The sequence below is a fragment of the Tetrao urogallus genome, assembly GCF_951394365.1.
Source record: "Tetrao urogallus genome assembly, chromosome: 16".
Taxonomy (NCBI): Eukaryota; Metazoa; Chordata; class Aves; order Galliformes; family Phasianidae; genus Tetrao; species Tetrao urogallus.
Window position 1 is genome coordinate 13,578,866 of NC_136829.1, and position 22,453 is coordinate 13,601,318.

At 47.5% G+C, this 22,453-nt stretch overlaps 1 protein-coding gene across 1 annotated transcript; it reads left to right on the forward strand.

Moving 5' to 3' along the window:
- Positions 1 to 1,957: 1,957 nt before the first annotated feature.
- On the forward strand, positions 1,958 to 8,210 carry ZFP64 (ZFP64 zinc finger protein; the record flags this gene model as incomplete). The annotated part of the gene is made up of 6 exons (XM_079543305.1): positions 1,958 to 2,015; positions 2,395 to 2,628; positions 3,797 to 3,958; positions 4,653 to 4,715; positions 4,977 to 5,228; positions 6,910 to 8,210. Exons 1-6 carry the CDS (start codon positions 1,964 to 1,966, stop codon positions 8,208 to 8,210), a joined length of 2,064 nt encoding a protein of 687 aa, XP_079399431.1. The 5' UTR covers positions 1,958 to 1,963.
- Positions 8,211 to 22,453: the final 14,243 nt, after the last annotated feature.

Genomic DNA, 22,453 nt, shown 5'->3' on the forward strand with positions numbered 1-22,453 from the left:
TCGTCAGCACTGAGCATATCCCTGTTTCTGTTCCATGCAGGTACTGGCTGTGTCCCCGTCCTTACATAAAAACAGCTACATTTCCAGAGCCAACATAAACGCTTTGACTTTTATCATTTGAGGAAAGGGGGTTTCTGAATAAATTTCGAAACTCCTAGTAAGGTTCCATGTTCACTGTGCATTATGGGATGTTCGTTTACTCTCTTCTTTAGCATTTGAATGTATTCATAAAATTATTAGTCAAAAAATATTTTCAAAACACGCACGAGGTCTTGAACCAAGCCAGATCTGATCTTTGCAACCAGCATTATTGTGCTACTGAACAGTTAGCAGGTTTCAAAGGCCGGAACTAGGATGCTCACCCTTTGTCTCATCTCGGCTCCCTGTCAGCCCGTGGCTGTGCTATTTTGTTTTGGCAAAATGGGTCAACGGCAGTGTCAGGCAGACACCGCTTTCCCAGGAAAGTAAAACTGCAGCTGTAATATGAACTGGCATCTGAAATTCTGCGTATCTTCAGTGCCTGTGCAAACTGTTTGGAGTTTATTAACGAATACACAGTTAGATCTGTTCAGTCATCAAATCCTTTAGAAGCTAAACCAAATTTGTGAGGAAGTACCAGAAATAATATTGTTTCTTTTCTCATTCATGTTTGTCCACACTGTGACCTTCAGCTACCTGTATTTGTTCACTTTGCTCCCTCAGCAGCTGCCTTACCACCATCACCAGGTATTTTATTCTCTGTGGGCAGAGCCCACACAGCCTAGAGGGAATATTGGTGTCCAACATATGTGTGAAGGGAGCCCGAGCTGGGTACAGAGCGTGCCTACGTGGGATGTCTGTGGGAGACTTCAGCTGTCAGACACTGAGTATTCACTGGCTGCAAGCAAATGGAGCATTTGTGTCTTTCAGATTGCTGAAATTCAAGTAGCAAAAGGTATGTACCTGAATTTAATAATCTTTGTAATTTCCATTCTCCACTTAGTGTCCTTGAATAGCTGCACTTAAATATAAGGCAAGGCAAAGCTGTAGTACCACGGCACTCCCAAATGGCTGAGCCAGTTTGTTGCAGCAGAGCACAGAAGGATGCACTCAGCACACATATCATCAATCCCTCTAAGCAGGCCATCATCTCAGTGTCTTCTACACACCTAAGCATGAGGACTGCCCGTGATGGACATTTGAGCCTGCGTCCAGAAAACCACCGAGAGGCTTTCCAGGAACTTCAGCAGGCATAAGATTCTTATTTGTCCATATAAATGAAGCAGATACATAGGTGGATGTTTGAGATCCAGGGTCAGCATGGAATCATAGAATCGCTCAGGTTGGAAAAGACCTTAAAGATCGATTCAACCATGACCTAACCATACTGCCCTAACAACCCTCTGCTAAATCATGGCTCTGAGCATGACTGGAGGACAGGTGAGGGCTTGCGGAGGACAACGTCTGCAAGAAGGGGAGCGTAGGAAACAAAGCTGCATTTCTGGCAATGACACCAATCTCACCAGCCTGGCTTCCAGCAGTTATTGCAGCATGTGATTCTGCTCGGCAGCTGATGCTGTGTGCGAAGCTGCACCTCGAGTAACGCCTGCAGTTCTGTACACCGCAATACAAAGAAACCCATGGGAGGTGTCCGAAGGACGGCTAACGAAGATGGAAAAGGGTCTGTAAGGAAAGGCGAGAGGAGCGGCCGAGCTCAGGGCGCACCGCCACGCCGCTCAGACGCGAGGCCCGAAGTCGGCCGGCTCCGCGCGCGGCCGGGAGCGACGCCGAGCAGCAGGCGGGGCTGCCACGTGCACTGCGGCCGGGCGCACGGCAGCGGCAGGAACCGAGCGCGGCCGCCACTGAGCATGCTCGGCTCCTCCACATCCGCCCCCGCTCGGCCGCCCGGAGGCGGGGGGGCGGGCACCCCGCCGGCGGTAAGCGCCTCGCGGCCGGCGGAGGCGGCGTGCCGGGCCGCGCCGCCATGAACCCGGGCGGCGGGGGGGCGGCGCCGGCCTTCCCCGGCCCCGTGCAGTGTAAGTGCCGCCGCGCGCCGCCGGCTATGCGCGCTCCGGGGCCCGCGCGGCGGAAGCCGACTGGAGCGCGGGTCCGGGCGGGCCCCGAAACCTGAGTAGCGCAAGAAGCGGGCGGGAGCGGAGCCCGGGAACCTGGCTGGGGGGGAACCCGGGAATCTGGGTGAGCGGCGCGGGGAGCGCCGGGCGGGCGGCTCGGAGCGGCGGGGCCGGGCGGGATCCCCGCGGCGTCCCGGGGCCCGTGGCGACCGTGCCCGGCCATGGGAGCCGCGCGGCTCCGCCCCTCGGGCCGTGCGGCCGCGGCACCCCGCGAGCTCGGGGTGAGCGGAACCGGCTGCCGTCGGCTCGGCCTGAGCTGCCGGTCCTGCCGCTGTGCTTCCAGTTCCAGGAGGCACCACGGTGCTGGTGGAGCTCACTCCGGACATCCACATCTGCGGCCTCTGCAAGCAGCAGTTCAATAACCTCGACGCCTTCGTGGCCCACAAGCAGAGCGGCTGCCAGCTGAGCGGCGCGGCGGCCGGGGCCACCAGCACCGTGCAGTTCGTGTCCGAGGAAACGGTGCCTTCGGCGCAAACCACGACCAGAACCATCACCTCGGAGACGCAGACCATCACAGGTAGCACCGCCGAAGGAACGCGGGAGGCGTTGCGGTCATGTAAGCAGAGGAAGAAAAACGAGTGGTGTGCGACCTTGGTGCCGGTGTGACAGCGGTGGGCTTCGTTTGTTAGCTGAAAGTCCAGTTAGCGGCTCGTGTCCGACTGTTATGTAAGCGTTGTGTGCGAGCCAATTAAAACGGCACTTAAGAAGAGCGATCAGATCGCTGTGCGCTTCGGGTCCATCAGGGTGCTGTTGGCGAGCAGCAGGCTGGGAACTGTAGTCAGGCTCCAACCCAGGCCTGCATTCCTACCTCTGCTCCCACAGCTGATGGGCAGGAAGAACACAGCTCAACATTCCTGCCTTTGTAGAGGTTGAAGGGAAGCCCCGGTCCTGCAGAGTCTAAGTAAAACTAGAATTTCCTCCCATAGATGAAGGTTTGTCCTTCTGTATGTAGTAACTTTCTGAAATCCAGATCTTTTAAGCTGCATAGACAGACTAGCACAAAGAATCTGGAAGAGCAGCGAAGCAAACTGAATTCAAAGCTCACTTCCAGGAATTCACTCAGCATGGATTTTGGTTAAATCGCTTTTCTGCTTTCTCTTTACTCATATTTAAAATGAGAGCTATGATATGCTTCTGCTCATTTGGGGTGTAACATTTAATTGACTTAAGAGCTTGTGCTTGGGCTGACAAAGTTTTACCTGTTACGAGTAACAGCTGAAAGCAATACAGTTCAGAAAGAGGCTGAACTTTTTTTTATTTGCACGATGCTTTTTGACAACACTAGCCATGTAAATAACTTGCTTTCTTTTTTCTCCTTTGGGCTGTAGCACAGCCAGTGTTGGAAAAAACAGACAGAACTTTATTAATGAAAGAGCTGAACAGTCAGCAGAAGACACAGAACACTTAACAGAGCAGCCAGATAAGATTCAGAAAGGGAAACAAGTGGGCCTGCTTAGGGTGATAAAAGGTCGAGCAGAGTTATCAGCTGATAGCAGGATAGCAAGGGAGAGAAAAGAATTTCTCCTTTCCCTCACCACCCTACTTATAAGAAGTCTTGAAACAATACAGAATGGCATGGCTGTAATTAATGAGTGCCCGTAATTAATGAGATTAGGAAGTAATTTGAAAGATTTTACTGATTGGACAAGTTAATGTTACCAAATTGTACTATTTTACATGTTTAGTTTCTGCGCCAGAGTTTGTTTTTGAGCATGGCTATCAAACATACCTGCCCAGTGAGAGCAGTGAGCCTCCAGCTGCTGCTATCGTCTCCACACCACCGAAAGCACGATCAAGGAAGTCAACTTCCTCGCTTACGCAGAAGAAACTGAACTGCTGGTATCCAGGTAAGATGTGGACTGTGTTGTGCATGCACTGCCAGTGATATCAGTAGTAGTTCTGCTATTGGTTTCACGCGTCCTAGGCTTTGGTCCTGAACTGTCTTGTATTCTGGTGGTGCTTCAGCAGGCTTGTGTACAGACACTGGCCTAGACCTGCACACACTGCAACATAAGGACAGTCTTGTCACATTTTTGCTCACTGTTGTACATGAAAAGAAAGTGTCCAAGGGCAGGTTGGGTGGGGCTTTGAGGAACCCGGTCTAGTGGAAGCTGTCCCTGGACTGGGTGATCTTTGAGGTGCCTTCCAACCCAAACCATTGTGTGACTGGGTCAGTTAGCATGTCTGTAAGGATGGGCAGAGTGAAAGTATGTGGAGAACTTAACAAGTGAAAGACAGTATGCAGTAAACGTATGCAGACGCTCGTGTAGATGAGTTGTGATATCAGTGGGAGCAGAAGTTGGGGCTCCTTCTCTTGTTAGCCTGTCTTCTCTTGAAAGGCACGTTTTGATTGTGTAGGTAATGATAGATCTGTTGGTTTATTTGCTTTTACTACACAAGTGATGCAGGAAGCAGCTGCCCACCAAAAATGCTCTTGAGGAACAAACAAAATACAGAATACAGTAGTTTGTTGTTGTTAGTATTTTGTTAGATTTTTCCATGAATTTAATGGTGTGCATTCATCAATCTTACTACTGTCAGGTTGCCAGTTCAAGACTTCCTATGGTATGAAGGACATGGAACGTCATCTGCGAACACACACAGGTCTGTATGGTTGCTTTATTTTACTTTTTGTTGGTTTAGCCTGTATATTTCTTAATTATAACATCCATATATTCATTGATGACACAGGGAGAAAGTTCCTGAGAGCCTTCTGAAGCCTTAGCAGACAATTGAAATCCTATATCCAGTTTCTGAAAACTAATCATACTGCTGGTTGGAAGTGTTTAGTTAGTGGGGTTTGTTTTTCAGTAACACACTTATGAGGCAAAAATTCTTCACGTTTTGATGCTCTGCTCCTTGCAGGAGACAAGCCCCACAAGTGTGATGTTTGCAGCAAATGTTTCAGTCGCAAAGATAAGCTGAAGATGCACATGCGGTCTCATACTGGGGTGAAGCCTTACAAGTGCAAGCACTGTGACTATGCAGCTGCTGACAGCAGCAGTCTCAACAAGCACCAGCGCATTCATTCCAATGAGCGTCCCTTTAAATGCCAGATCTGCCCTTATGCGAGCCGCAACTCCAGCCAGCTGACTGTACATCTCAGATCCCACACAGGTAAGCTTGTACCAAAACTCGGGCCTGTAAAAGTTTGGAAGCCATTGGGAAGACTTTTTAAAGGCAGGCAGGTCCCATCGAGGTGCCAGGAAGTGCCTGTTGGAATTCTCAGAAGCATGGAGGCATCAGGCTGCTGTGAATTTCTTGGGATATAATCTAGTGGGACAACACAGCCCTCCTGAAAATACATAGAAGCATTTGGAAGACAGGTCTGACTCTTGGTACTTGTTCTTTTCATTTTGGAGCTGCTTATTAAGGTATTCTTAATTTGATAGAGCTTAATGGATCAGTAAATAATTAGATCCTTGGGAGCATCAAGGGTCTTATCTGTGTCTCTCAAGTCTGGCCCACCATATAAGATTAGCTGTTTGCAGTTTGATTGGTAGGGAGGAACAACACTTGGACCAAACCTGCTGTTTTCCTCCTCCCTGCACCAAGCACATCTTAGCACCCAGTGATACAGTCACTCACTGCTTCAAAATTATGCCCGAAAACTTTATGCTTGGGTAGTTTGGAAAACCATATATTTCAAATAAAGAAAAAGGTGAGGGGTGTTATTCAGTAGGATTGGGGTATTTTCTTTGTGTTTATTTACTTCTCTTAGTAGCCATAAGTGTTCTTTACTCTGGAATTGACTGCATTCTGATCAGTGATGTACAGCTTGGTTTGGCCACACGTGTTGTGATGTGGGTCTGCAAATCAGGAGGTTGCCCAGCAGCAGGTTAGATCCAGGCAGTGTGTGTGGTTGTTTGTGTAGGTATTGACACAACCAGGCTGCTAACAATCCTGCTGATGATCTTATTTTTTTTTTCCATGCTTTTGCAGTTAAGAATTTGGCCAAACTTTCAGCTAAATAGGCTTGGGGTCAGGATTACTCTCATAAAAACTGTGATGTTATGAATATTTTGTATGTTTGTTTGCATGGATGTGAGCTAATACTGCATGGATACAAGCTGATACTAGATTTTCTTGAACCTGTAGAAGAATATTAGCTGTGATGCAAATACCACATATTTGCATGCGTGTTTCAGTAGTCTCCCATTTCTCTTTTTTAGCTTCTTGTATGTGCCTGTGATGTCCCCCGTTTCTGTATCACTGTTGTAGCACAGTTGTGCTGCAGTCTCCTGACGTTGTCCATACACTTTCCTGTATCATAGACATAAGATTGCAGTGCTATTCTGTTTCTGTAGTAGCCTGGAACTTACCTGGGCTCAAAGCTAACCCAGAAGTCTCACTGCGGATCTTGTACTTCAGGCCCGAGGTGTGCATGTGTTCGTGTTCTTAGACTTCAGAAATAGAGCAGCTGTTACAGTGTTTATTTTAAATGTTTTTCAATGCTAGTTGAGCCACTGTTGCTAAAGGAGTCCAAATGAGAAACTTCAGTCACTTTGTGGAGTGCGCTGAACAGTTTTACAAGCAAAGTGAACTAGAAATTGAGATTATTTGACATACAAATAAAATAAGTGTGGGCAGGCATTCTCTTGAGAGTCTGCACACAATTATGCCAGTCCAGGTGATAAATCCCGTGCGCTTTACATTCCCTATGTCTTGAAAATATATTGGAAGGCTACAGATACTTAGAACAAGTCAACTGTACGTATTTCACTGTAACCTTGTCCTCAAGGAGAAAAATGGATCTCTGTGTCTCCTCTGTAATTTGAAATGTGTTCCTTGTTGACAGGAGATGCTCCTTTCCAATGTCAGATGTGTCCTGCTAAGTTTAAAATCAACTCGGACTTGAAAAGGCACATGCGTGTGCATTCTGGTGAGAAGCCCTACAAGTGTGAGTACTGTGAGGTTCGCTGTGCTATGAAAGGAAACCTGAAATCACACATTCGTATAAAACACAGCATGGAAAATACTCTCAAGTGTCCAGAGTGCGAGTTCCAGTGTGGAAACAAAACAAGCCTTCGACACCACATAAGAACTCACCAGCCTGAGCAGCCAGTGAAGTGCTCAGAGTGCAACTACTCTTGCTCCAACAAGGCAGCTCTGAAAGTGCATGAGCGAATTCACTGCAAAGATCGTCCATTCAAATGCGAGTTCTGCAGCTTTGACACCAAGCAGCGGAGTAACTTGACGACTCACATGAGGAAAGCTCATGGAGACAAAGTCAAGACCAAGAAGCAAACTGTGGAGAAGAAGGAAGGAGATAGGCCAAAGCAAGGCGGCTCCAGGCAGGTTGCCAAATTAGATGCCAAGAAGGCATTTAAGTGCGATCTGTGTGACGCCTCCTTTGTCCGAGAAGATTCTCTTAGGAGTCACAAGAAGCAGCACAGTATGTACAGTGGATCTAAAAGTAACGAACTGGCTGTTCTGCAGCTCCAGATGGACCCCAGTCGACAGGCCAGTGCCCCGATCACCGTCAGTCACCTCCAGGTCCCGATTCAGGCTGCTCAGGTTTCTCCATATAATGAGGGAAGGGTCAAGATCATTGTGGGTCACCAGGTCCCTCAGACTAACAGCATAGTTCAGGCTGCGTCAGTGAACGTTGTGCCCCCTGCGTTAGTCAGCCAGAATCAGGAGGAGCTCTCTGCCAACAGCCGCCTGCAGCTTCTGGGCCAGGTCAGCTTGTTGGCGCCGCCTCCTCCTCCCAGCTCTCAGAGTGAAGCAGGGCCTGTGGCCCAGCCAGCGGTTCTTCTCACAACCCATGACCAGAGTGATGGAACTGCTTTGCATCAGGCTCTGATTCCTGCTGCCACTGTCAGCGGCCACGAGGCTTCGGCAAACCAAGCTTTCATCACCAGCTCTGGAATCAGCTGCGCTGACTTAGAAGGCCTGAATGCCTTGATACAAGAAGGAGCAACAGAAGTGACTGTGGTTAGTGATGGAGGTCAGAGCATTACAGTGTCCACTTCAGCCCCTCCTCCTCCCATTTTCTCTTCATCCTCTCACACAGAAGCCCCTAAACAGACCTACTCCATCATCCAGAGTGGAGCCCATACAGCTCTACTGTGTCCAGCAGACTCCATACCAGATTAGCCACAAAGCAGATTTCAGCAGAAATGCACAGGGTGGAAGTGAATAGGGAACTTGTCCTATAAAGCCAAATATTTCCATACGCATCTTTCTTGTCTGTACGTGGAAACATACATCCTGTATGTGGAAAAGAGGTGCGTGTATTTATACGCCTCTACTGAAGTAGAAGGATGTGTCCTCTGTAAAATGTGTTGCATTATTTCACTAAGCTTCCCTGAAGATGATTCTCATGTTGTGCTGGCTAAAGTAAGAAAGCCTCACCTTATGATGACTTATCTTCACATCAGACTTCTTTCCTGTGTACACAAAAAGATGCAGGAAATAGATGATCCAAGCCACCCAGAATGTGTTTCCAAGTAAGGCCTGTTTTGATCGCATGCTGTGTATGCATTGGGTGGATGTGGCTGGTAGCTGATCTGTAAGAAATGTCTACAAACAGGGCTAATGCAGGCCTAGTGTAGGTTATGTGACCTATTCCTTAGTTTCAGTAGAAGCTGGTAGCATGTGATGCTTGATTTGGAAGTTCTTATGCAGAAGACCAAGTCAGTTGTTTTTAGAAGGCAAAAGAATTTTGTCTGCTCATCAGTAATTGCTAAACTTGTCAGCAAGATCGCTGCTGCAAATCTTACATGTGGTACAATGATCTGTGTCAGAGTTACCTGTGTTCTAAACAGAACAATCACAAATATATTTTTTACAAATGCTACTTAAGTTTTGTTTTTATTTGGCTGGTATGTGTTGAAGCTGCATGGGTGGAAGCAGTCCCTTCCACTTTGGCGCTGTTCTTTTCAAGTTAAAGGGGAAAAAGGAAGAAAGTGAATTCATTCAATTAAAACATAAAATAAAGAGATTCTAATCCAAGGTTTGCAACTCTAGCATTGCATCACAAGATAGTAATTTACCATGAAATGATGTGCATATCTAGAATGAATGCTGGGCTGTATTCTGCATTACACAACATTAGTCCTGTTTGACAGGTGTTCTTGTAGCCAGTGATGCCATCACTGCAGTATGGTCCAGCTGAGAACAGACTCTCAGCTTGAGAAAACAGTCAGCTCCATGGGTCCCCGGATCTGCAGAAATGAAGGATGGTTTCACAGCCAGGCAGCGTCCCAAGGACGATTGTTAACATGCAGGAAGGCTGGAGAGAGGCTGTTATCAAAACCAGCTCAGAGATTCCCTCTTGGGGAAATAAAGTCAAGTAAAATTTTACGGTATTTGCTAGTGGAAGACATTGAGTGATTGCTTTGTGTTAGAAACATGCTGGGAAACTTACGGAGATCATATAATCAGGGCCACTTTCTGAATTGGTCTTGTTTGAGTTTTTTGCTTTTTTGTTTTGTTTTCCAGCCTTTATTTTGTGTATGTGGGGGGGCTCCCTGCTGCTTCCCTCTGTGGGTTATGGACTCGGTGTACAGCGAAGGCTTTCAGCTCTACCATATAGATGGGAAAATTCCATCATGACTTGCAAGTACGGGTTGTTCTTGAAAATGTGTTCCTTGTTCAAAGGTTGCTTGAACTTGAATTTTCCAGTAACGCTGCCTTCATTACTGATGGGAAATAGTATTTTTGGAGATCCATTCTGCCTGTCTAATCCTTCATTCAAAATTCATGCTCTTTTAGAGCAGAGGAAAAATACTTTCCAAATAATCAACGTTTTTGGTCTTCTGATCTCTGATGTGAACTGCCTGGCAGTGTGTCCTTCCACTTACAGATGCCAGAGTAGACCACACATCAGTTAGAGGGAGATGATTCATGAATAATTAGAGGTACAAAGATTTCTGTCCTAGCCTTGTGCTGTATTTGAATTGAAATGCGTGGCACAGCAGCAGTTCTTTGCTGTTAACCTGTCTCCAAGCGTAAGCATATGTGCATGTGTGATTTAAACCATCAGGCTGTCTGTGCCCTGGTCCAGCAGTTGCTGTAAACACCAGCAAAAGGTTGGTTTTCCTTCACTCCTGGATACATCTGAATTCCTGGGCAGGGTTTCCTGCATTAAGTATTTTGTATCAGCTATAGGTGGTGCTAGCGATCCAGATAAATGCAAAGTGCAGTCTGTTCTCCTTGATGGTATCCCTCCTGTTAAAAAGTTCCCTACTTTTAACTCTTTCCTGGGTGCAGGTGGTAAAAATACTTCCAAAACCACTTCTGTGAGTTTCAGAAAGCATAGATGTAAGCATTCACTTAGAAAGTATGGTTTTCTACTGTTGATATCCTACAAAGCAGAATTACCATCTCATAACTTAGCATAAACTGATGATTTTTGACTCCCTGATGATTGGTTTTGGCCTGTGTGTATTTTGCAGTTGCAGAATTGCAGTACAGTGCAACAGTGATAGAAAATGAGATTTTCACAAAGCTGCTGGTTGGAGTTGCACTTAATCTGAGTTTGCACTTGGCCAGCAGACCTGTGCTCAGGGGATGCAGCAGCACATCCAGGAATCTCATCTTCAATCTCATGTCACACTTAATGTTGCACAGTTCTCTTATCTGCAGTTCAGTTTAAAAAAAAAAAAAAAAAGTTTACCTTGTAACATGGGAAAGCAGCAGATTTGTCATATTGTAAAGGCTGGCCTTCACTCTGCTCCTGTGTGTGGCTGAGATAAACAGGAAAGATAGCAAATGGTGTGAATGAATAGACAAAGCTTAGTGCTGCTTCTTCAGCATTGTTCAGCTGATTGCATTATGTTTAAGTGAACAATCTGGAATTCTTCCCTCCACCCCCAAAAAATAGAAGTGATAAGCAGGGCTGAATTGGGAGCAATTTTCAGTTTTGTGTTTGACAGTAATGGTCTTTGTGCTCTGGAGCTGGGAGAAGCAGATTGTTTTAATCTCTAAAGTTCATTTCATACATTCTTCATGTTATCAACAGATCTGTCCCTTGAGAGAGCATGGTAATTCATAACAAGTGTCTCTTGTGGAGCTTGCTTTCAGGCACGTGGTAAATAAATTGTGTATCCTCCCAGAGTTCTGCCACAGCCACAGAGCTCTGCAGCAACTTGTCTCTTTCCAGAAGAAAATATTTTGATGGGTTTTGTTCCTGTTGCCTCAGAATCTCCATGCCCTGCCTGGTGAGCACCAAGATGTGCTCTGCACAGAGCGAGCAAACCGGGCTGCTGGCTGGGAGCACACCTCACACTGCACAAAATGGGTGATGCTTACACTGCACTGAGCTGCTCCCGAGAGCAAAATGTACAGCTAAATAGGCTATGGTATGTTCCTTCCACATGTTCACTGTTAATTTTGTTCTATAAACTCTGTCCTTTTTAAGCAGCCTGCTTGCAAGATCCCAAGTGAGAATCACAGGGTGTTACAGCTCCCTGTTTTCTGAGTGTCTCCGACTGCAAAAAGAAATTGAGCTAACAGCACGAATGTTAGCAGCTAACAGCTAACTAAGCTGTGGCGCATGCATTTCCAGGTGAGCAGCCCTCTGCTCTTTCTGCCCTCCCAAGCTTGGTTTCTGTCATATTTCTAAAACCAGCCCCAGGCATCACATGGGCAGAGGCTGCTTCCCTGCAGTGCTTGCTAAATGTGCTTGCCCTCTGCTTGTGTGAGGCAGAAGCATGCAGCAGGAAGAACACCGATTTGGCCTTCGCCACCTTTAGTTGTGGGGTTATCTGTGTGCTCCTGCTCTGTATCCACAGAAAGACACAGTGCAGAGCTGTGCCAATAAACCAGCAGCACCTGGGTATGGTCCTCTGTCAGTGTGACCAGTGATGTGGTTTCGATAAATACTTTAAGTGTCATTTGCACCAAAATGGCACATTGCTGCTCAATCTTGGCACCCATCTGTCCCATGTGTGGGAGGTGCTGGGGGCACCGGAAAGCGTTCTTGGGATGGGATGGGAAAAAATGAGGGCTCAGCCTGCAGCTCGTTCTGTGGGCTCTGGGGGAAAGACCAAATGTGTACAGAACACATCAGCTTTGCAATTAAAAAACTACCTTCAGAGTGTTCCCCAATCATTTTGGCAGAGCCCTCTATTGCTGTTATCCGACTGCAGTGGAAAGTACCTTCTGCTGTGTGGTTTGAAGTCGTTCTTTAGCAGTGATGCAGGCTTGCCCAAACGTGCCTCCTCTCAGATACGCTTTGTGTGCAATGTGTATTTCTGACCTTTGGGTTATTTGTGCTCGTACGCCTGTCATCCTTTTTGCATTGTGATGCTCTGGTGTCTGTAAATACACTGTTATTTCCCTAGCAGGAAGGCTTCTCTGCACCTTCAGGTCCGTGGCTGGGAGCCCTGCTGGCCGCCTGCATCTCCGCATGGAGAACCTTCAGCCTCCCTGCTCAAATTCCGAGAAACCAATATTGTTAAGAGAAACTGATCTCTCCTGTCACTTACCCAAACGACCTTTCAGAAGGCGACAGAAGTTTCTATTAGTCCTGAGGAAATAACAGCTCAGGTATCATTGCGAATTAAAAATCTGAGCGGGAAGAGCTTCCTTTTCTCTCTCAGGTATTCAGTTCTGCCTTTGCTTTTATTCCAGTTCCAGACATGGGGAAAGGCTCATAAAACACACGAGATTTGGTTACACGGCCGTCTTTCATCTTTTAGAGACTTCACAATGTTGTAGGAAAAGGTTTAAAAAAAAGACAAAAAGAGACAAAGCAAAGGGGTTTTTAATGCCCTGTAGTATTAGAATGCTGTGTATCAAGTATGTGTGGGTCCCATTGCCTGCTGCTGTGATGCTGCTGAATGCTCTGCTATAACTTCCATCAGCTTCAGGACTTGGGGCTGTGTGTAAGGAGGAGTTACACAGAGCTGCATGCAGTCCAGCCCTGCAGGGGCTGCTCAGGGTGTGGGAGCTGTGCAGGGAGCAGGGGGTTAATGCACAGAGCAGCTCTGACAGATTTCTAACACTTTTCTTTTGCTCACAAAGTAGAAGCGTAGCGAAGCTGGAAATCCCTGGATGTTTTTAGATGTCAGCTTCTAAAGGAAATTCACCCCCACATCTTAACACAGATGCAGCTCCGTATTTCCAAAGCACGTCTCTGCTTACTGGCTGTGTTTATGTACTGTGACATGAACATGTTTTTGTGGGAGCAGTGCTGCTGAGTGCCCCAGAGAAGTGATGCACCTGACGGGTGCAGTGGGGCTGAGGAAGCTGCGGTTCCTCCGTGGTGAGCGATGTGTGCTGGGATGGGCACAGCCACCCGTGGCCTGGAGGGAAACTGGGGAGAATGGGGATGCATGGAGCTGAACAGACATAATTAATAGATGAGAGCTCTTTGTGAGATGTGCTTTTTTCTTCTGATAAGGGAGAGGGGCTGCAAATGGCTGCACTGTGACAGACCAGCCGGGCGAGGTGCCGTGTAATAGCTGTAAAGCAGATGAGGTGTTGACTGTACGCCTTGTTTTTAAGCTCCAACAGGACCCATCTACTGCTTATTGCTCCTCTCTTTGGTTCTGCAGGCAGATGGGGTTGTGAGGATGTTTCCCACCATTGCTTCTTGCTCCCTCTAAAAAACTTCCTGATTTATTGTACGTATGAATCAATGTTGCTAAACAACGTTAATTTCTCCTAAGTTGTAAAGCCACATGGATCAGCCATGGATATAACTTTATTGGACAGGGATATTCGTGGTTCTTTTTTTCTTTTTGTCTTTTTTTTTTTTTTTTTAAGCCTGCCAGCAAAATTGCTTTTTGGTGATGACTCTGCTTGAGAAATGCTCTGCGGGGGCCGTTCCCAATTGATTATCTTTCACAGCTAATAGCTTCAAAGGCTGCTTGGTGGACAGTCCAGTTTTACATTTAAATGTAAATCTTGATAGCCTTGACAGACTGATGATCAGAAAAAAGGGAGGAAAAACAGTGAAATAAATGTACAGCTGGTATAACTTTCACCAATTCCTCCAGGGGCAATTGTAGTAAAATTAAAACGGTTACAGTTTGACAAAGCTCTTTATAATGGATGATGAGTGAGAACTTTCCTCTAAAGGTCCGGCATGAATAAGTTGCTGGCTGCCGTGCCAGCCCCAAAAGTTCAGTACAGTGTCAGCGGCTGTGTGAATTCGTTGGGATTCGGAGGGGGGTTCAAAGCATTGGGGCTGCAGCGGGGGGCGCAGGGAGCCGACTGTGCGTGCGGGTGGGAGCTGGCAGCAGCCTGCTGTGCTCTGCAGCCTGCTGTGCTCTGCAGCGCTGCGCTGAGACGCACGGCCACAGCGCCCGTTGCTGCAGGGTGCCGTGTGTGCAGGCGCAGCGGGGCTGGGCCAAGTGCTAGGGCAGGTGAAAGGCAGCCTGGCAGTCCTGTGCTCTGCCGAGCGCCTCTGGACCAAAGGGGTGGTGCAGGCGCAGGATGGCCTTACGGTGCTCATCCGGCTCAGAGCTGCTTTTATCGCCGGCCTTGTGAAGCGCTTACTGTGGGGTTTAGAAAGGAGAAGGTTAAATGGAAATACAGCGCAGTGTTACCGGTGAGTTCCGCAGTTCAGCTCTAACAGATGAACGTGTTGCCCAGCTGATGCTAAACGAGACGAAGGGAAGCTGCAGTGTAAGGAATTGGTTAGAAAAGCAGACAATTTGGGCGGCAGTTATAGAGATGGGATCTGCGGCCCTTCAGTGACCGCATCCCACGTACAAACAGGTGATAATCCTATCAATGTAAAGTTCCCTCTGTGCTGCATTTAAAAGCAAGCTGCCTTTATTCTAGCTTCCACTGCAATCTGCTATAAATTCCTACTTTATAACACCGACCCAACATATAAATTGCTTAGTTCAAAAGAAAAGCCTTTTTTGGAGGAAGGGGGGAAAGGAGTAAGCAAAGTGCGTTGTAAAAGCTAAGTGGTTTTATTGGCACTTTAAAATACCCTTCTATGCTGAACTCTACCAGCTCTGATTATATATAAATCCAGTAGTTAAGTATTAAAAATGCGTGTCAGTAGTTGTACTGACACCACGGTTTGTCCTTTCTGTGCCAGAGATCCCAAGAGGCTCCGCTGGCAAACTCTGCCAATGTATCAATGGGATCAGTTCACTGTTTGCTCAGCAAATGGATGTGAGGTACCATCTCAGTTATTTAAATTAAAAAACGCCACTTATCAACCATAAAAACGCTCGAACATTCTGCACTCGCGCACCTCTACTGGTGCCCATTGTGATGCCAGTGGAGAAATGTTGTGCTGCCATGCCCTGTGTATGAATCCCCCTGTCCTTCTGTCTGTGCTGGCTCAGTTTCAGACCACGTGTTCTCAGATTCGTAAGTAGGAGGACTGTTAAATTAAACGATGTTTATTCTGAACTGATCTGAGCTCTGCTGCTGCATAGCAGCAATGTTGCTGACTGCCAGCTGTGGCCCAGCAGCGCCCGCCTGCAAATGCTCTGAGCAACAGCAGCGCTCTGATTCTTCTCTTTGTATGAAATGCAGCAAATATAACACAGCCAGTTCTGTGAGTAGCCTTAAGATGTCACTAACTGACTTGGCCTTGGCTTTTTGCTGCTGCCTTGCAGCAAAGCTCAGGCTAAAGGAGCGGAAATTGGCTGTTATTTTTAACACATCTCCCCCTCCCACAGTGAGTGACAGACAAGGTGCTGATGTCAATTGGCTAGTGTTACAAGCATTAATTAAGTCAACTAAAAGTCCTTTTAGTTCCTATTTCCTTCTGCAGGGCCAACCAACCTGCAGAGGGGAAGTGCAGGAGGGGAGGGCAGAGCTCGGTGTGCTGGGGGCACCCACAGGGCTGCACTGAGTGCTCACATACTGGGAGCACTGTTATGCATTGCAAGGTTTGGGTCTTTTTTGCCCTTTGCTTGCATTCAATCCCAGCTGTATTGCAGGCCTTTTGAATACAGTCATGATGGCTTTTCAGTTTCCACACTCGTGCTGGCACAGTGTTAGGATGGTGTAAGCAGGGGCTGGGAACAGGCTGTGGTGTAGGAGCAGCAGCTCACATCTGCTCTTAAGTGCTCCTACGGGATGCTGTGGGGCAGCTGGGTGCCTGGGTGAGCATCCAGTCAGCACACAGCTAGCACAGCACTACTCCTTGTCCCTCGAGCTGCTGCGTAGCCAGGGCACAGCTCTGGTAACATCCACAGGTGTAAATCCCTGCACACAGCATTGAATTAGCACTCCACTTTGCAGCTGCAGTGATCTAATATTGTAGTAAAGCAGCTGGCGTGATAACCAGTGCCAGGTCTTGCACTGCTGGTTCTCTTTGTTCCTTTGAGTGCTGTTAGTGCTGTGCTACAAGAGCCCACGAGCAGCTTCCAGTGGCCTTCAAGTCAGACCTGCAGCAGCCTCACACTGGTATCCAGCCAGCAGGGAGAGGTGCCAGGGTTGTTCTGTTCAGTATCTGGGCACTGCAAAGACATGGAAGCATCCCTTTTCAACAGAGCTCGTCCATAAGGGTAGTGAGAATAAGAAGAGTCACTTTTATTTTATCACATTTTAAAGTCTCACTCCACAAAAGTTGAGATCTCTGATAAATCAGTGTATTCGCTTTTTACACGCTTTATTGCCTTCTTTTTTTCTTATAATAATTGGCAGGCAGCATGGCAAAGCACAGCAAGGAGGGCACACTGCTCTGGGATGAAGCAGGTCTGATTCAAGGTTTACTACTCTACCGTGCCTTCGTGAACCTTTTTGTGACCCCAAACGAGTTACTCCCATCTCACTATTCTTCCATTTCCTCCTTCTGTAAAATGATATTAATAGCACTTTGGCTGCAGAGCAGGTTTATTGTACAGGGCTTAATGAATGTTTGTCTCCCTCTGATTGAGATTCTTTCCTGCTGGGGGCAAGAATTTTAAGCAGGTTGATTAAATGTAAAGGGGTTTTAACTCTGAAGTCGCTATTAAAAGCAGAAGGAATTATTTCTCAGAGAATTTTTAATTTGATAGAATTCTCCAAAACACAGCAGCTTCCGTTCCTTTGTTATTTGGTGACTTCAGCTTTCATTCCCCTGGCAATCCTGCAAGATGAATGCTCCTGAAACGATCCAAGACAAAACCTGGACAGCAGTGCTGCCTGCCCCGAGGAGCAGCAAATCACGGCAGTTGTGTGGTCAGAAATGTGCTGCTGCAGCAGCACTGCATGTGGAGTTCTGGAGTTACAGGAAGAAAATCAGCTTGTGAGTGGGCAGAACCGATCCCCGACCCAGGAGAAGGGAGGCTGTGCTGTAAGTTCAACGTTCTGATGAAACCTCCAGGGCTGCGTGAGGCCTCCCATGCATGCAGGAGGCAGCTGGGCAGCCCTGGAGGTGGAAGGGAAGCCTGGTGCGTTTGCAGCTGCGGTCAGGCAGGGGCTGAGCACCTCAGAGCCCCTCTGCTCAGCACAGCTGTGTGCTCAGAAGGCAGCTGGAAGGAACCTGCTGCAGGAGCTGAGCACAGCTCTCAACACGCCTGCAAATTGCCCAGCACTGTGCTTTATAGGTATTGCATTCTCCGTAAGTCCACCTCCATAAAAGTAAAGCCATCTTTATCACAGTAATAAAAGTGTAACTACAGAATCCTATCTTGCTTCTGTGACGTAAGTGTAGGAAATGTTCCCCGAGCTTTCAGAAAAGCTTCAAGAAGTCCCCAGAAAGCTGAGAGATTTCATTCCTTTCTGGAACCAGCTCCCATTGAGTGAGAAGTGAAATGGAGTTCTCAAATACGCATGCATCGGCGGTTTTCCTACTTGTGTATGCTGATGTCCCTAATTACTGACGGGCAGAAAATTGGTGTTTTGTAGGGAAGTCCCACAGCCAGCTCTGCGGGACTCGACTCAGCAGGCGTTATGTGCGGCTGTGTGAAGGCAGCAGTGACACAAATTCGGTCTTGATGTGCTGAGGATATGGATGTGGTGAGGATACACCAATCAGTGTGGCAAGAATTGAGGCACAGGAGAGGCAGAGCAGCGGTGTTAAGGGATGGCACAGCCAGTGCTGGTGGCCAGAGACAGCAGGCTGATAAAGCACAGCGTTTCCATCATTATACAAACAGGGCTTCAAGTCTTCTCTTCCTTCTGATGCGTTGAAAGCAATGGTGCTGGTTAATAACGCTCAGGGACAGTGTCTCAGTTCTGCTTTTCTCAGAAAGTGGAGTGTGTGGAGCCTCTCCCCTGAGCTGTGCGGTGCAACTTTGCTGATATCTACAGCTTTGTAGCTAAGAAAATAAATTCTCGTGTTTCCCATGTTACAAACGTGGCCAGCTTTATAAACTAGGTAAAGTTAGGAAAGTGCAAGGGAACGTATAAGGGAAGATTTTGCTTACAGTGCACAAATGGCCGGCCAGTCTTCCTTTTTTTTTTTCTACTTTCCTTTGATTCAGGGACCTCACATTTACTCCTATACCCAATCTGCCTCTGCTGGCCAAGCTACCAGCTGCAGAATAAATGGATGAATGCAGGGAGTCAGCGCGATGACACGGGAGCTGCGGATTTATGGCACTGATGGCCCTGCTGTAAAGCAGGCGCGCATCCTCTGCCCTCCCACCTCAGAGACACAGAAATGGCAGAAATTACTGAAATCATCTTCCATTGTTAGAGCAATGAAGCAAACAGCCTTGTGCAATGATCTGCACGCACCTGGGAGGTGGTGGCTTTAGAGACTGCCATAAAATCTAACGGTGCCGGTTTTGCTGGGCTTTGGATGCCCAGGAACAAATCAGACTCCATTTAGCAAGAAGACTTTTCAGGTTTTAAATGAATTCACTGTGTGCTTATGTACCTGCGTGGCAAGTAGTATCGTTGTTTCTGTTCTGCAGTGAAACGTGTGGTCAAACAGTTTGGTGTCAGTTCAATCCTCCTGATGCTGGGCAGTCATTCACACCGTGCCCACGCTAGAGGTGTGACACCGTGAGCATGAAGCCTCCCCAAAGAAATCTGGGTTTCGTGCAGCATTGGCTGTGAAAGAATAATGTTGGTGATCACTTATTGAAACTTATCAGAGCCTCATTCAAGTTTTGGATGAACTACAATCAAACTGGCACTGCCCTTTGGATAACTTGCAGTGAGAGGTGAGGGTTGCTCTGATAGCTGAATTCACAGCTTTCCCCTGGTTTTGTTCTTTTGTTTTGATCTCCCTGACGTTTTGGCACGCTTATGTAATAAAACCAAGAATCTGGCCCAAGTAAGACATGTTAAATACACAAAACTGTGTTACGTTGCCTTTCATCTGCTGTGGGGATCTTTCAGCATCTTTGCAAACTGTGTGCATAGAGCTGCATGCAAACAAAGACCACACAACAATCATTTCACAACTACGTTTTTTCCCATAACTTCAAGCTTTCTCAGGTTGTTATAGAGTTGTTAGAATCTATTAAAGATAGACATCATCTTTTTAGCATCCTTCTCTTGCTCTTCAGCTTTTCAGGTGCATGTAGAATGGCAGTGCCTTATTAATTACCACAGTAGTTGTTCAGGGGGAAACAACACATCTATAGGAGACCTTAATATAAATTCTTAGTCCAGGTTCACTAAAGATGTGTTTTCAGGCATATTTCTTTAGAAAAACAGCCCACATCTGCGGTTTTCTATGTCCACATACATATCCCTGTGTTTCAGTGGCCATTCTCTCTCCAGTTATTGCATTCTCAGCCCCTTCTCTTCCATCAGAGGCAGCAATCAGAAAAAGCTGTCGTTGCCCCTCCAGGTTTCTCCTGGGCTAATTATCCCGATGATTAAAAGAACAGCTGAGTGGAATCAGAATGCGTTCACGGGGCCGACACACCCAGCTCAGCCTTTTGGTTTGCCTCGATTAATTTAGCAAACGGAACTCCTGTAAACCCGCACAACGTGCGCCTGCACACAGCCGCGGGCGCCCTGCGCTCCCAGGGAGAAGCCAGCGCTGTAACAAAGCTTTTTGGGGGAAAGCGTTTCTGAGTGAAGTTCCGTTTTCTGTCGGGCGCACAGACGGCACGAGGCGAGGCTGCCCTGCGGGAGGAGCGCCTTCATTTCCGTGAGCGCGAGCAAAGCGACCGCTGCCGTCGATGCTCCTCGGGGAGGTGAGTGGTGCGTCTGCACAGCGCGTGCTCCGCTGTCAGGCTGTGCTGTGCAATTGCGTTCACCAAAACGCTCGGGAGAACCCCTCGCAGGCTCTGAGGAGCTTCCCTCGTTGTCACAGCCGTTCCTTTTCCTTCTGTCGCTTCTCTTCCTGACATACGTGTATCCGCCTCGTCTGTGAAAACCCGTGATGAAAACCGAAGCGTTTCTATTTTATCTCTGCAATTGCTGGCAGAAAAAAAAAAATATATATATATACCTATATCTATGTCACAGTCCGTTTAGAGAGGCTCAAACCACAAAACCTCGTATAACCGAACACAAAACCACCGCAGGTCTGCACGGGGAGGTTTCCGCGGCTCGGAGGCGGCCCTGGCCGTGCCGTGGGACCGCCCGGAGCGGCACGCAGAGCTCAGCCACTGATGGTTTAAATCTTCACTACTTCATCTCTTTCTTTGCTGCTTGGAATGCTATTGATACCTCCTTTGTCTTTGTAATTGTTTTAATTAGCCACCGAGCATGGGCCCCTGACAGTGCTTGTGAAAGAGTGCTGGGGCAGCCCAGTAGGGCGGCGCGGCCGTTAACTCCTTGGATAGGCAGCGATAGGCAGCGATAGGCAGCGATAGGCAGCGATAGGCAGCGATAGGCAGCGATAGGCAGCGATAGGCAGCGATAGGCGAGAGCCGCAGATGGCCATGTCTGGGAGGAGGTACAGCAGCAGCTGATGTCACACACTGCGTGCAGAGCGGGGCAGCAGCGGCTGGTACTTTCATGCAGTGTCTGCAGCAATTAGGCTGATACTTATGTCGCTTACTGTACCCTTAACTCTGCAAATCTCTCCGTAATTATTATTTCTTGGCTCTGCAGCAGTATTTGGTCTTGCTGACCACATCCTGCTTTTTGTAAATGGAAATCCGGATGGTCAATTACGATGCAGATCTGCAACTCATTAGCAGCAAGCTTTGGTACTGATGCCATCTGAAGACAACTCTGTCATTTAACTTGTGGGAGCCTCTGGCAGCGTGTGCGTTTTCTGGGGTAAAACAGCAAAACCCAGGAGTTTGTTTTGACATTGATGAATTGTTTATCTTCAAAAACATCAATTTCCTTCGCAGTGCAGTTTTTGCTTCTCTTTTTCTCAAAATAATTTTGTGCTTGGGGTAAAGGCATGTGAATAGAGCAGTGCTTTGTGAAAGCACAAGTTTCCTTTGAATTTCGTTTGTTCAAATGAGCCCGAGGTCAGTCCCTGCCAATTATTGCCTAACTTCAGCTGTTCTCCGGACATTCATAAAAGCATCTGCTTTACTAAACAGGAATTCAATTTTGTGCTTTTAAAGCAAAGATCGTTGCTGTTGCTTTCCCCGCTGTATTTAATTCCTACCTTGTTACCCTACTTGTTTCATTTTATTGGTCTCCTTGACAAATATCTGTGCTAAAACATCATGTTGTGACTCAGTAGGCCAGACTGAAATCATTCTCCACTGTGACAGAGCAGAAAGTAAATCCTAAAGGCCTGGGAATTCCAGTGTTGTGTGAACCTGAAGGCTCTGATTTTTGGTGTTGCCAGCTTTTGCGCTTCTCTGCATCCCTCTGCCACAGGGGAAAGGTGTGCAGCAGAGGAAGGCTCTGAGATGGGCTCTGTATCTTAAAGGAGATGTGAACTGTGGCTGTTTTAGAGAGGAGCTGAAATACATCTGGTGTGTTCCCTGCGAGCTAAAGGGAAACTTAGCTGGGGGAAAGCAGAGGGAGGAAGGGGCATCACCAGGTGCAAATCATTGCACACTGAGCTGAAATCTTAAAATCAAATGGTATTGCCCCTGGTGTGGGGGAGCTGCACAGAAAGTGATTCTGTTCCTTCCACAGTTTGCAGCTTAGCATTCCAAGGTAAAAATTACCATCCTTTTCTATTTCTGTTATTCCTGCTGCACTGTTGGGCTGTGGGCTCCAGCCCAGCCATGCTGGGGGTGCGATGCCTTCTGGGTTCTGTGAGTGCTGAGAGTCCAACGTGTGTCGGCCAGACCACTGTAACGCAGCACATGGAGGGGGAAAAGAGAAAACCCAGTCAGTGGGGAGGATTAGAAATTGCTGCTGCCACGAAAGGAGTGAAGGAAGGCCCTTTACACAAGATCTTGCCATAGTTTTCCTATTTGGCCTTGGGCAGTAACACAGCCCACCATGTGCTCCTGTCTCCTCCCAGAAGTGGGTACAGATCTTTTTTTGCTTTTCTAGATTGTCATAGGTCTAAAAATCCACAAAGGATTGCAGGGAGCTGGGAGTTTGCTGCTGGGGTTGAGTAGCAGGGAATGAGCAGATATCTGATACCAGTGCCTGCC